Source organism: Thunnus thynnus, chromosome 20 (genome assembly GCF_963924715.1).
Source record: "Thunnus thynnus chromosome 20, fThuThy2.1, whole genome shotgun sequence".
NCBI lineage: Eukaryota > Metazoa > Chordata > Actinopteri > Scombriformes > Scombridae > Thunnus > Thunnus thynnus.
In genome coordinates this window covers 16825714-16837870 of record NC_089536.1, presented here as the reverse complement: position 1 = coordinate 16837870, position 12157 = coordinate 16825714, and the positions used below count along the sequence as shown (strand labels likewise).

General features: G+C 40.4%; 1 protein-coding gene across 2 annotated transcripts; it reads right to left on the bottom strand.

Annotated features, from left to right (window-relative positions):
• Nucleotides 1-484: 484 nt before the first annotated feature.
• Nucleotides 485-10207, bottom strand: tbc1d24 (TBC1 domain family, member 24). Of its 2 annotated transcripts, none has more exons than XM_067576303.1 (7): nucleotides 10099-10207; nucleotides 6230-7340; nucleotides 5043-5201; nucleotides 4551-4614; nucleotides 3132-3227; nucleotides 2116-2362; nucleotides 485-1814 (listed from the first exon to the last, which is right to left on the bottom strand). In XM_067576303.1, exons 2-7 carry the CDS (start codon nucleotides 7213-7215, stop codon nucleotides 1660-1662), a joined length of 1707 nt encoding a protein of 568 aa, XP_067432404.1. In that variant the 5' UTR covers nucleotides 7216-7340; nucleotides 10099-10207; the 3' UTR covers nucleotides 485-1659. The 2 variants fall into 2 exon arrangements, with proteins under 2 accessions (XP_067432404.1, XP_067432405.1); XM_067576304.1 differs by lacking the exon at nucleotides 10099-10207 and adding an exon at nucleotides 9905-10092.
• Nucleotides 10208-12157: the final 1950 nt, after the last annotated feature.

Genomic DNA, 12157 nt, shown 5'->3' with positions numbered 1-12157 from the left:
CATTTAAAATAGGCTGGAACTTGTAGTCTTAATATTGAAACAAACTATATGCATGTTTTTTCTTTAAAAGGAGAGATGTTTGAAAATGTAATTTAAAAATTAGAAACACAAGGTTTGAATTACTTTAAGATGCTAAAAAGTTAGATGGAAGAGAATCTCTCACAGCAACAATGAGAAAAAAAATAATTTTATGACATGGGTTAAACTATACTATTAAAGGAAATAGATGGGATTTTTGTTATGTAAATAGAAAAGAAACTTTGGGAACAAGAGTACTAGCTGTGACTACTAGAGGTAGAGAAAAAAAACAAGATGGGGATTAGGGGGGGTAGATTCACGGTCAGCTGACTTTGAAAGGCATCTGGCACACTTCTGTGACAGTCCGAAGAAATGTAACTCTCTCTTTGCAGACAGAGATGTGATAGATGTGGAAGAAAAAAGGCAGAGCCAGTGAGGAGCATTACAATAAAACAACAAAGAGGGAGTCAGTTGCTCTACTGGAAGCGCTTTGCTGTATTTTCACATGTAGAATACATCTGTAGTTGCTTAATATTTCACCAGAGCACATATTTCAACATACAAATACAAATATTCAAGGTTGTATAACCCAGAGAACACTTTGCCAAATAGGCCACAATTTTGGACTTCTTTTGTTACTATCTGAAGACTGGAAAGGACGGAAGTAACAGGGAAATGGTAAGTGGAAGAAAAGGATGAACGAACTGCATTTATCTCTGTTATTTGTAAACCAAAAACACCTCTTGAGTTTTTTTCTTTAAAAATGTTTGCACTGATATTCACCTGAATATTCATACAAAGGAACCACTCATTCAAATGAAAGCTTTAACATACATATGGTGCAAAATGGCAACACTCAAAATCACCACTGATATTCACAAACATTTACCACATTAATTCATTTCACAGATCTCCCACATGTGTACAATTAATCAAAAAGTTTGAGAAAATACAATAGGACCTGACCAAAACCCCAGCTGACCTGGTACCGCTTCACTACATCTTAATCTCAGTATTCCGACATTTAAAAAACACTTCTCACCAAATGAACACTTGACTTCACATATTTCATAGTAAACCTCGGTTTACAACATGGCCTGGTAAATAATATTTTTAAGGACTGCAGAGCTTGTTTACTGTAAATTTGGCAGATTGAGCTAAACCACACGACATAGAAGACCAAATTTACATTCAGAAATTCAACAGTTTCAGCTCAGTATGCACATGTACACATCACAGCCGACATAAAAAAACCCTTTAGATATAGAATGTCTAGAGTTTATCCTGAAAAAAACTTGATATTAGCAGACAATTAACATAATTAGTGATACAACATGATACAAATCTGTAAATACAAAAATAAACAGAAAACAAAAAATATCACAAATTTTTTCATGTGTGGAAATCAGGATTAACTGCATTAATAAATAAAAAATACTTAATCATATATGAATTTGCAGGACGGATGTAGTTCTGATTGCATATCTGTGTTTTTCAACCTCAAACACCTTGCTGGACTTTTTATATCATGACTTTCTGCTTTAATGTGTTTAAGTGTTAAATTCTGTGTGCATTGCAATGCACATATGTGTCCATGTATGTATGATGCACTGATGAACATGTATGTTTGTGTGTACAGCATTATGAAGCCATGGCATCCTGGAAGCCCCACACTTCTAGCCGAGCAACCTGGAAGCTCTCTGCACACAGGGGCGGGTTGTCAAAGGTGGCGCACCTGCCAGTACGCCCGTGGTTCAGCTCAGAGTCAATGTAGAGAGCGTTGCCGTCACCTCCCCCTGATCAAACAGAAGAGCACAGAGATTTTTTCAGTGATGCAATGGCTGCATTTCTACAAACAAATTTCACTTAAAAAGATTTTACAGTAAGTTTTATAGTAGATTTTTTATATCAACGTGTGTTCAATGAGGTTAAAGGCTAACATTAAAAATCCCATAATTAATGTGTTCCCACATTTTACATGTGCAGTGTAACTGAAAACCATCAACATTTGAACAGTTACCTCAGGCAAAAGAACACTAACCACCCAAAAAGGGACCGGAAATGCAAAGTATACATAGACAAATATCTTCCACTCACCCACTATGATGGAGTCAAAGTTTCCAGCCATGAACATGGAAGTATTCTTGGAGTTAAGGTTAAAGTGGCGGGCGGAGAGGAAGGGTGACAGCTCTCCGGCAGGTTTGTCTGGCTGCTGCAAGCTATTGCCGTCTGAGTTTTGGCCCTCAGGGGAGGCCGTGTCTTCCTGGCCCTGGTTCTTGATGGAGGAGGCTAGCTCAGGGTGGCGGATCACCACCCACTCATAGCGCTCCATCTCTGGCTTCATCTGGCAAGGAAAGCAAAGCTGTTAGGTTACTACTAAGAGGCATTCATCATCAATCACACAACTGAGCATCACACATTAAATCGAGTTATAGTACTGTACATCACATAAACAGAAATATGTAACAGATAACAACAATATTATGCTAAGGCAAAGAATATATGCCATTAATTCCTCCATCTTCCCCTCCTATCCTCTGATAGACATCAGTCCGAGCTGATTCTGTCTTCCTCGGGTGTCAGGTGAGGGCCTGGTCAGATACTACTGGATCGGGTTACAGGAGTTTCCGATCTGTGTGCGCTTAAGTATGAGTGCGTGAGCTGATGGTGTTTTATGGCGTGCAGGTTCAGACAGCCCACAGTTGTGTACAAGAACACAGACAGCCAAGTAAATAATTCATACAGAAGGCATTAGAGACCAGTCCGTTTTGCTATTTCTAGCTCAGGTGTTTTGAAGACTCAAGCTGAATGCTGCACCATCACAGGAGGTGATGACGTGTGTTTATTTTTGCAGAGAAAGAGATGGCAATCTTTGTATGGTGAAGTGTGACCTACTAGGCAGGCTTTTCAAATGGGAGCCTGAGATACCAATTTAAGCCAGTGACACTGAAATCAGAGTGGATAGTACCCTCTGGTGGCTGTAGTGTGGTACTGCTCAAAATGGAAAAAAAATCCCTTATATTTATATGATACCTAAAAAGCTTCTATAATACATTTAAAATATTTTTTACTGAAAGGAAGCTAGTAAACCAAGATACTGAAAATGAACTTACCCTGAAGACGAAGCACTCCCCTGTGCCGAAGAAGCTCAATTTGTTGCCTCCTCTCTTCCGCTCCTCCCAGTCTGTGGACAGGAAGGCTCCACATACCTGCAGCAAAAAAAAGTTTTGTCTGGCATGAATTCATCTCTATGATTTGCTCATCTGCACTGACTTCTCTATTCTCTAAAATACACCACAGTTCCAACAAGTGGAGGATTGGTATCTGTAAGCTGCCAATGTTCGTGCTGAAATCCCTTTGTAGCACCATAATCCAATCATATGGCACGTGTGTAATCATGCCCTTTGACACCAACAGAGCCCGGGACAAGAACGCAATCTGAGTCGATTTTGTAATGCGGAAAGCGACTGTGGCTCCCTCTGGTTATTGAGAGAAAAGAACATCACTGACTAGATGCCATGTGTAGGTCAGTGCGGAAGAGCGTGTAGTACAGACCAGATGCGATGATAAGCTTTGTTCAGGTGGATTTTGCTGGCAAACCATGAGTGCAGCTGCAGTCAGCAAGACCCATTTACTAGCATTAACACCATTTGACTGAAACTAAGAGTGAAATAGGAAGTGTCTGAGACAGAAAATAGTTTCCGAGTGATACCAATACTGTTCTGTTTTGATTACACTTTACACCTTAAATATCACAGTACTTCTGTCCCAACGTTATGAACCATCCAGACCTCTCAGGTCATCTATGACAGGCCTGCTTTCTGTCCCTAGAGTCAGAACTAAACATGGAGAGACAGCTTTCAGTTTTGTGTATTTAATGTATTTAAATGTCTTTTTATTGTATGTTTCTTTTGCATTTCGTCTCAATGCTTTCAATGTTTTTCAATTGTTTTGTTATTCGATGTCTTGCATATTGGCTATCCATAACAATCAGGTGGAAAAACGTGAATATTAAAATGGTTTTCTGATCTGAGCTGCATCAGTCTTGGCAAAATATCTGATGTATCCTATGTAATATCCTATTTTTAAATCCTAATAATGTGCATCCTCAATTCCCTCCAACAAAACACTCTAAAAGGGTAACTCTACTGACTCTACACATCAGTCTGTTAACAGGTATTAGAGAGTACTACTGTACATGTGAAAAAAGTTGTATAAAGCCTTTTGTGGCTCCACAAGGAGCTGTGCGAAATCTGATAAACTGCCTCAAAGTGATATCATTGGAAAAAAATTCTGGGGGTGCGGACTTATAAAGAGGTGAGGTTACCAAACCTCTGTAGCAACCGAACTGACGGAGGTTGAGTTGCATTGTGGGTGATGAAGTAAAATGCATGGAATAAAAAACAGATGATATCTCTGGTTCTGCTGGATCAATTACAATTCTTTTTTTAAACCACTGCCCATTGTGAGTCTGACAATGTTATAAAACTGCAATGCTAAATTAGTAGAGTACTCTTAAAATTTAAGCTTACATCGCCATCTGTGGTCCGGATGAGGAGCAGAGTGGGTTCGTGGCCTTCACAATGTGAGTAGAATCTAGAGGAAAATGTCAGTAGTTTAATTCATTGCAACATACTGAATAAACACCCAATACTGAATCTAAGGATGTAGCATATTTCATGGGTTATGCAATGGCTAGATTTACTAAGGCACACATGCATGTACAGTGAAGTGAGGCACTGGTTAAATATAGAACAAAACTTTCAGCCAACGGCTTCTTAATTACTTTATTACAAGACTTAATTACCTCTGTTCCATTATAGAAATAGAACCAACAGGAAGGTGAAAGAAGTGTTAAATGACAATATCTTTATTGCCATAAGAAATGCACGACAATAAAAGCAGATATGCTGGTTACCACAAACAGAATCTGTTCTGTGTATAGAACAGATTTAACCAAAAAAGTCTGGCGTTTGTGTGGGTTTAATGTGGGTTAATGTTCAGGTGAGCACTGGTCAATGTACCTGTTCAGGCTACAACCATGGGTGGTAGTGGTGAAAAGGAGCTGTGGTTGGCACAGGGCAAAGCGCTCAGGGATCCACGACCAGATGTCCCGCATCTCCTTGGCACTGACGATCTCTGAGGAAAAGGTGTCTGGGTTAAGTGCCAGCTGCACGTTCCGCCTGGAGACACCCGAGAAATACGGGCACAGGAAGAGATGGAGAGAAATGAGAGGCAGATCACACAGCTGGTGATGCATAACCATTAATCAGTAAAGCTTCAAAGCTGATGATGGTGTGAATGTAAAATTGTGGAAAATTGTAAATGTAACTTCATTTTTATTCTGAGAATAAATTTGCATTATTTGACAAAACTAAAAATGGATCTGGAAAGGAGCACAGAGAACAGAACCCACCTAGGACTGTAAAAGAACCAATGTAGGAAACACAGGAATGGAGTGCAGATGAGACAGAAGATGGTGGATGGAAAAATGTGGCACAAACCAAACAGAAAGGAAAAAAAGGACAGAATTTGAGACAAAGATACAAGAGCAACTTAAACCATTCCCAATAGTGTGCCATACTTAAAACCTTAAAAAACTAGGACATTCTAGCCAAAGAAGGAAATGAAACTGCTTGAGTAATGAATCTATTGTAATCTATCATGTATTCTGTTGTCTGCACATGTGGTCCAAACAAGTCATGTACTATTTTACCATTGCATTCCTCTCATTCTGTGCATACCACTGTGATTTAATTTATAGTACAGGAAGTGCGTCTTATGTTTAATCATGTTCAAGACTGTCCATTTTAACTGGAGCAATTGCTATTAGGGACTCTTACTTTGTCCCTGTCATCTCAAATCTGTGGATTTATATGTTATATTAAAGAGCTTAATTTCCAAACATTGCATCCTCACAAGAAGTAGTGGCACCAAGACTGTGATTGGTCTCATTGTAAGAATGAGGTTGCTTTGTATTTTGAATAAAAAGTCAAAAAGTCTCTGTCAAATGCCTAAATCTTTCAGTTTTATATCAAAATGTGGCTGTAAAAATCTGCCAAATGTCTATCAGAGCTGAATAATTTTCAAATGCGATAATGCTAAGATGTGTATAGAAGACAGATATGATGCTAGATATGTAGGCGGTTTGCAATTTAAGCCCACTAGAAGCAGACTAGTTATAAACTAAAAATCAAATTATTGACTATACCGCTTCTGCTTGACAGTGATTCCTTTCTGCTGCAGGGACTTTTCATTTGTGAGCTGCAGCAGAGTGATCTCCTTACGGCTGAAGAGACGGATGGAGAAGGCCTTCTCTAGTAATTTGTCGGGTGTGACAGTGGAGCCAATGCCTTTGACAAATGTCTGAATGTCCGCCCTGACTCTGCCTGAATCTTGCTGCTGCTGGTTCCCCTGCCCGCCCTGGGCTCCTGCCTTGTGCTTGCGATAGAACTTGAGCAAGGCTATAGCCACACGGTACAGAATCTTGTAGCCCTCCACCAGGTAGACATCCAGGACCCTGACCACGTGGGTAAAGGGCAGGTCGCCGAGCACCCAGCGCTGCCAGTCTGAATAGACTTCCAGGACATCCTGGGCTGTGGCCACAATCAGTTTGTGGGCGGCTGTGCAGTACTTGTTGGCCAGATCACCGAAAGTCATGCTGCTAGACTCATAGGCCAGGAACGTCTGGTCCAGCAGTCGTTTGCCTGGTTCGTTGCAGGCAAGTATGCGGCTGACGTGCTCAAAACACTGAGCTTCATCTACACTGAAGTGCAGGAGCAATGAAGTAACAGCTGGAAGTGATGGGCAGTGGGAGATGTCTGGAAACTGTCCAGCCAGGCAGTTGATAACCTGATGGGCTGAGGATATTGCCTCTGCCTTCAGGCAATAGTGTGGCACAGGACTTCCATCCACAAACTCGGGCAGTGGGATGTGGGAGGGCTTCTTAGTAGCTGCATTTCCCATAATGTCACGATATACTTCTGCATCTGGGGTTACTGTACGGCAGGGAATGGCTTTGATGAGCTGCTGGTAGACTTGTGCTCGCAGTTTGTGGTTCTTGGACCAGTAACCCTGCCGAGCCATCTGTTTGAACTCTTTCAGGTCCTTACAGTCCACCTTGGTGGGTCCGCTGCTCTTGGCCAGGTCCCCCATCTGGTTCCAGTCCACAAAGCTGCCATAGTCTTCTTCAGCCATGGTGCTGGAAACTTGCTGGACTGCCTGAGTGGGAATAGAGGAGGGCGCTCCAGGGGTATTACTAAACTTCTGTCCTCCACACAGCAGATAACTAGCCTATTTTTCTTAACTGCCCATGATGACTACTGGAAAACACAAAAGCGAAAAAGAGGAAATGAGTGAGTCAGTTAATTACAACAACAACAACAACAACAAAAGAAAAAAGTGATTACAAAATTGTTGTAGAGCCAAATAACACTCAGTCAGGATGACGTGAGCATGATCAAAATTCAGTTTTCTACTGTATGTTTCTACTGAGCAGTATCAAACATGTTCTATAATCTCCTAAACCCACAAACCCGAGTCTTTAGTTAATTCTTACAAACCTGTTTCTATATAGTTGGCTACCTCCTAGACTAATTATATAAATTAGCTAAGGATAACACATGGACACATAGGGATGTGCTACCATGAGGGATTTATTACTAACTGGTCACAGTAAATCTGTGCTGCAAAACAACATTAGCCAATTTCACTAACCCAATTTATGCTCTGGCACAGATCTTCAGATATATAAAACTATGTACATCATGCATTTCTTACGTCTGAAGTGAAAATAAATCCGAAGCTTGAATGGAATGCAGCGCAAGGCTATCTTAGTGATTCCATATGACAGCCACAAAAACAACTTCAGATGACCTTTGATGAACAAAAATATCTTGGACCTATTTAATTGACCAGGCGAAGTTTTATATTAAAGCAACACGCAACTGTTGGGATCTCTAGTGGTGAGGGAAATAAGTTTTTGGACATAGTAAAAGTTAAATCTCAGTATACTTATAATACTATATGTTATATAATTGACTGTCATATAATCATTTTACAGTGATACTTTCCCAGAGGACATATGGAGCGGCATGTCCAAAGATCACTTGCAATACACAGTATACAGAGAATGGTTGTCATGCAATCATCAAATCTTTTCACACTGTTTTTGAACAAGTCACATGGAGATGCATGTCCAAAGATCACTTGCAATATACTGAAAACTGCAGCTATAAAAATCATCTGATCATTTCACGCTGGCCTCCAACAAGTCACATGGAGGTGTACACCAATATGCTGCAAGAAAAAAACATTTATGATAAGCCTGTACAGTGATTAAATGTACTACTTTGATAGAAGATATGTTTACCTATGTTTTCCTGTTTACACCAGATGTAATTACCAAAAGCAAGCCAACAAGGATAGCTGCCATGAGGTTCAATTGGTCAGCCTTTAAACCTTAGTGCTGATAATTAAATAACTGAGTCCACTTATCCCATGATGACAACTTAACATTATATACTGTACAGGAAAACAACAAGAGTCCAGAGGGTGTTGGAGCCCTGGTTCTGTAGAGTACAGTAACATGGTTCCTCTGATGTAATTGCTCATACAGAAGTTACCTGACCTCCTTACATAATGAATTAGTGTCTAGACCACACACAATCTGTGCCATAGTCCACACCGGAACCAAGAGTTCTGGTTTTGGATGATGACCAAAGGCACCTTGTTAAAGGTCAGGCCTGTAGGGTTATTAAAGCACTAGAAGGTGTTATGCTTTACATCCTCATTCACAAGATTCCTACACACTTTACATTTAAAAAATCCTAAAAATATTTTGACTGCACTTTTGGGGCTGGTTTCAGGGCAAGGATTAAGCCTGGTCCAGGACCAAGAAATATCAATGGATATCTTCACTGAGTCTTGTTTTCACCCTCAGGATTTAATTGGTTTACAGTTACTGCATTTACCATGATATGATTGTCCCTTTGGCTATTATACTATATAAGCTCAACAATATTTGCGACCTATAGATGCAGATGAGGAATGACAGTAGGTTGGCAACTACATTATATATATTTATATGACACTGCATAAGCAATAAATAGCTTTCACTGGTATGTGTTCATGCATTTTGTTCCATTTCTTTACAAAAAATTAAGATTACAACCAGAATACATTTAATGCTCTCAGTTACTTATCCTTACACGACTAATCTATTGCCAATTAGATTTAAATACTAAGGTAATGAACGGGAAGGAAACTGACTACTAGCTTTAAATGAAAGCTTACTGGAGCTACCACATTTAACTTTACCTCTGCAACAGTGGACAGACCGTTACTGTGGCCGAATCAATGATTGACATGTTTTCCTTACAGGCTCAGCAAATGCAGATACAATGACATGACCACAGAAATGGCTAACGGTGGTTACAGAGAGTAACACCTTGTTCCCTCTTTGACTACAGTTATGCCAACGCTCAGTGGACACAGCTGCAAATGCATGCAGAGCTGTCTCACCTATGTTGACTATCGAATAAACTAGCTAGCTAGCTGAGGTGATAGTAGCTAACAGTAGAGGAAGCCGGTGCACACTGGTCACAGGGTATACATTACCGCCCGAGTAAATCTCATACACCCTTTTCCATTCACACTTGCCAAGTTAGCATTGCTAGCGTTAGCTGGCCGCAAGCTGCCCCTGTCATCCTGTCACTGCATTTCCGCAGCTAACGAAATCTTAACCAGACACACACAACTAGCTGCCCAGCAGCCCAACAAGCAAGACAGACACGAAGCCATGCAAATATTGACCAACACCAAAAAAATAACCAAGTAAAATATATTTGCTAACGCTGCAGCACTAGCTAGCATCAATGTTACCAACCAAAAATGAATTTGTCCGCAGGCTGTCTTGGAGTTTGTTGATATGGAGAGATTTCAGCTTGAATTTGTGGAAAACCGATGCATGCAAAACTGAACGCCGGTCACAGGAATAAACATTACCGTCACTGCACAAGACTGAAGACGGGTAAGCGAATGATACATAACTGTCAACAGATAAACTGACGTTACTCCTACCTGGATGTGTGAGATGTCTTGAGACGTGAAGCAGCATTCATATTAAGTTGACTCGGGCATGCGCAGTTCTTCTACGCCCGGTCACGGTCAGCGTGATGCTGCTGGAGCTGCAGAGAGGGGCTCAGGTGGGCTGGTTAAATATATACTGTTTACAGCCACTTGTTTGTGCGCTTTGTTTAATTCATAAAAAAGGATGGGATCTTGTTTTTTTCTCAGGAAAAGTTGTTTTAGCCTTGGTGTCAGGATTCAAAGGCTCAGAATGAGGAAGACTAGATTAAAATACACATAATAATCATGATGTCAATTACACAGGGCTACATCAACTACTATGTCACATACAAATATCTATACACTTTCATAAAATATTATAGCTGACTGGAGTATTGCAAGAATACCACAAGATATAAAAACACCAAAATATGATAGAGATGATAATTGTACATCAAAGAAAAACTCCCAAACAAATATTATCAATTTGTGGTGGTGTTTCCTTTTCTAGATGCCAGGTTACACTGCTGTGACTATGTAGAGGTTGCATGACAGATCACAGTATCTGATTTGCCTTGTTTACTTCCAGACTTGCTATGTCAAGGGAGTGATGGCAATGGGACAGGACAGGAAGTACCCTAGCGAGAGCAACAAACCCTGCCTTTGTGCTGTACTCAAAGCAACCGCCAAGACACAACCGCCCAACACATGACAGCTATTACTGATAATTAAATTGTGGAACCATCTTCCAGAACAACTCAGGGTAGAATGATGTTCGGCCTTATCTTGTCCCTCCTCAACACGGCTCATGTTTTTTATGTCCTCATTTAAAACAACCTATTTTGTACTAGTGCCACAGGAAGGAAAGAGCTGCAAAATCTGTGCAAGTTCAACTGTTACTGTAATAATATTCTATTGTGCATAACACACATATTGTTTCCCATCCAAATACTACTTGTGAAACCCATCTATATCACAGCATTAAATACCATTATATAGTATTGGTGTCCTGCATGATACTGATTGTGATTTGTCTCACTTGAATCATAGCCAAACAAGTGTCCACAACCTCTTTAACAGCTTGTGCTGATTTATGTGACACAGAAATGTGTTAGAAAGAGGAAAGCAGCATGTCACATGAAACAGTCAGGAACACCATATTTATTAGAATGATTTCATATTTCATTTGCATACACAATCTGAAACATTTGGATCAAACTGAGCCCACAGCCAGATAGTGTGTGTGTGTATGCAAATGTTGGTTATGTCTGTCGGGGTGTGTGCATACATGTGTGTATATGCGTGAGCGTGATTGTAAAAGAGGTTGAGGAAAAATGAGAAAAGAGGTGAGTGAGTATGAAGGATTGTCATCGTCTCTGTGTCTCTTGTGTGTGCTTGTGTGTGTGTGAGAGAGAGAGGACAGATGGGTGTAAAGCCAGTAAGCCTTTAGGTCCTAGCTTATGGAGGTTTATGCTCATCAAATCCTTCCGCACCCACATGCTGCATGACATCACTCCGATGACCAACCCCACCCCTTCCTCCATCTCCCTCCCACCTAACCACATCTCATGTACACACAAATGCGCACATGAATGCACACATGCACAGAGGAATACAGATATGTACAGATTTGTTTGTACATACAGTACATTCTGTACACATGTATCACACAAGACTGGCAGTATTTTATGGAAGGATCTGGAATGCTGTATGATGCCTGTATAATCTGACCAATCCTGAGAGATTAAATTTAGAATTTACTTATATAGGTTGGACCAGCTAGAGTAGTGGTCTCCTATCAGCTATGTGCCATTAAGAACAGGGTTTCATTCCAACAGAACAAAGATTTGTGAGATTGTTGGACACACAAAGAAAACTCAACAACTAAATACACCAAGTTACATTCAATAATTGGATTTATGGCAAGAAAGAGCCCTTGAACTGACCAACTGTGGGCAGGCAAAGAGAATGTGCAATTGTATCACCTCTCAACAGTCCTTGAGCAAGGCACTAAATCTGCAACTGTTCCAGACTTGGTTAGTTAGTTGCACTGCGAAGCTGCCAGATGGGA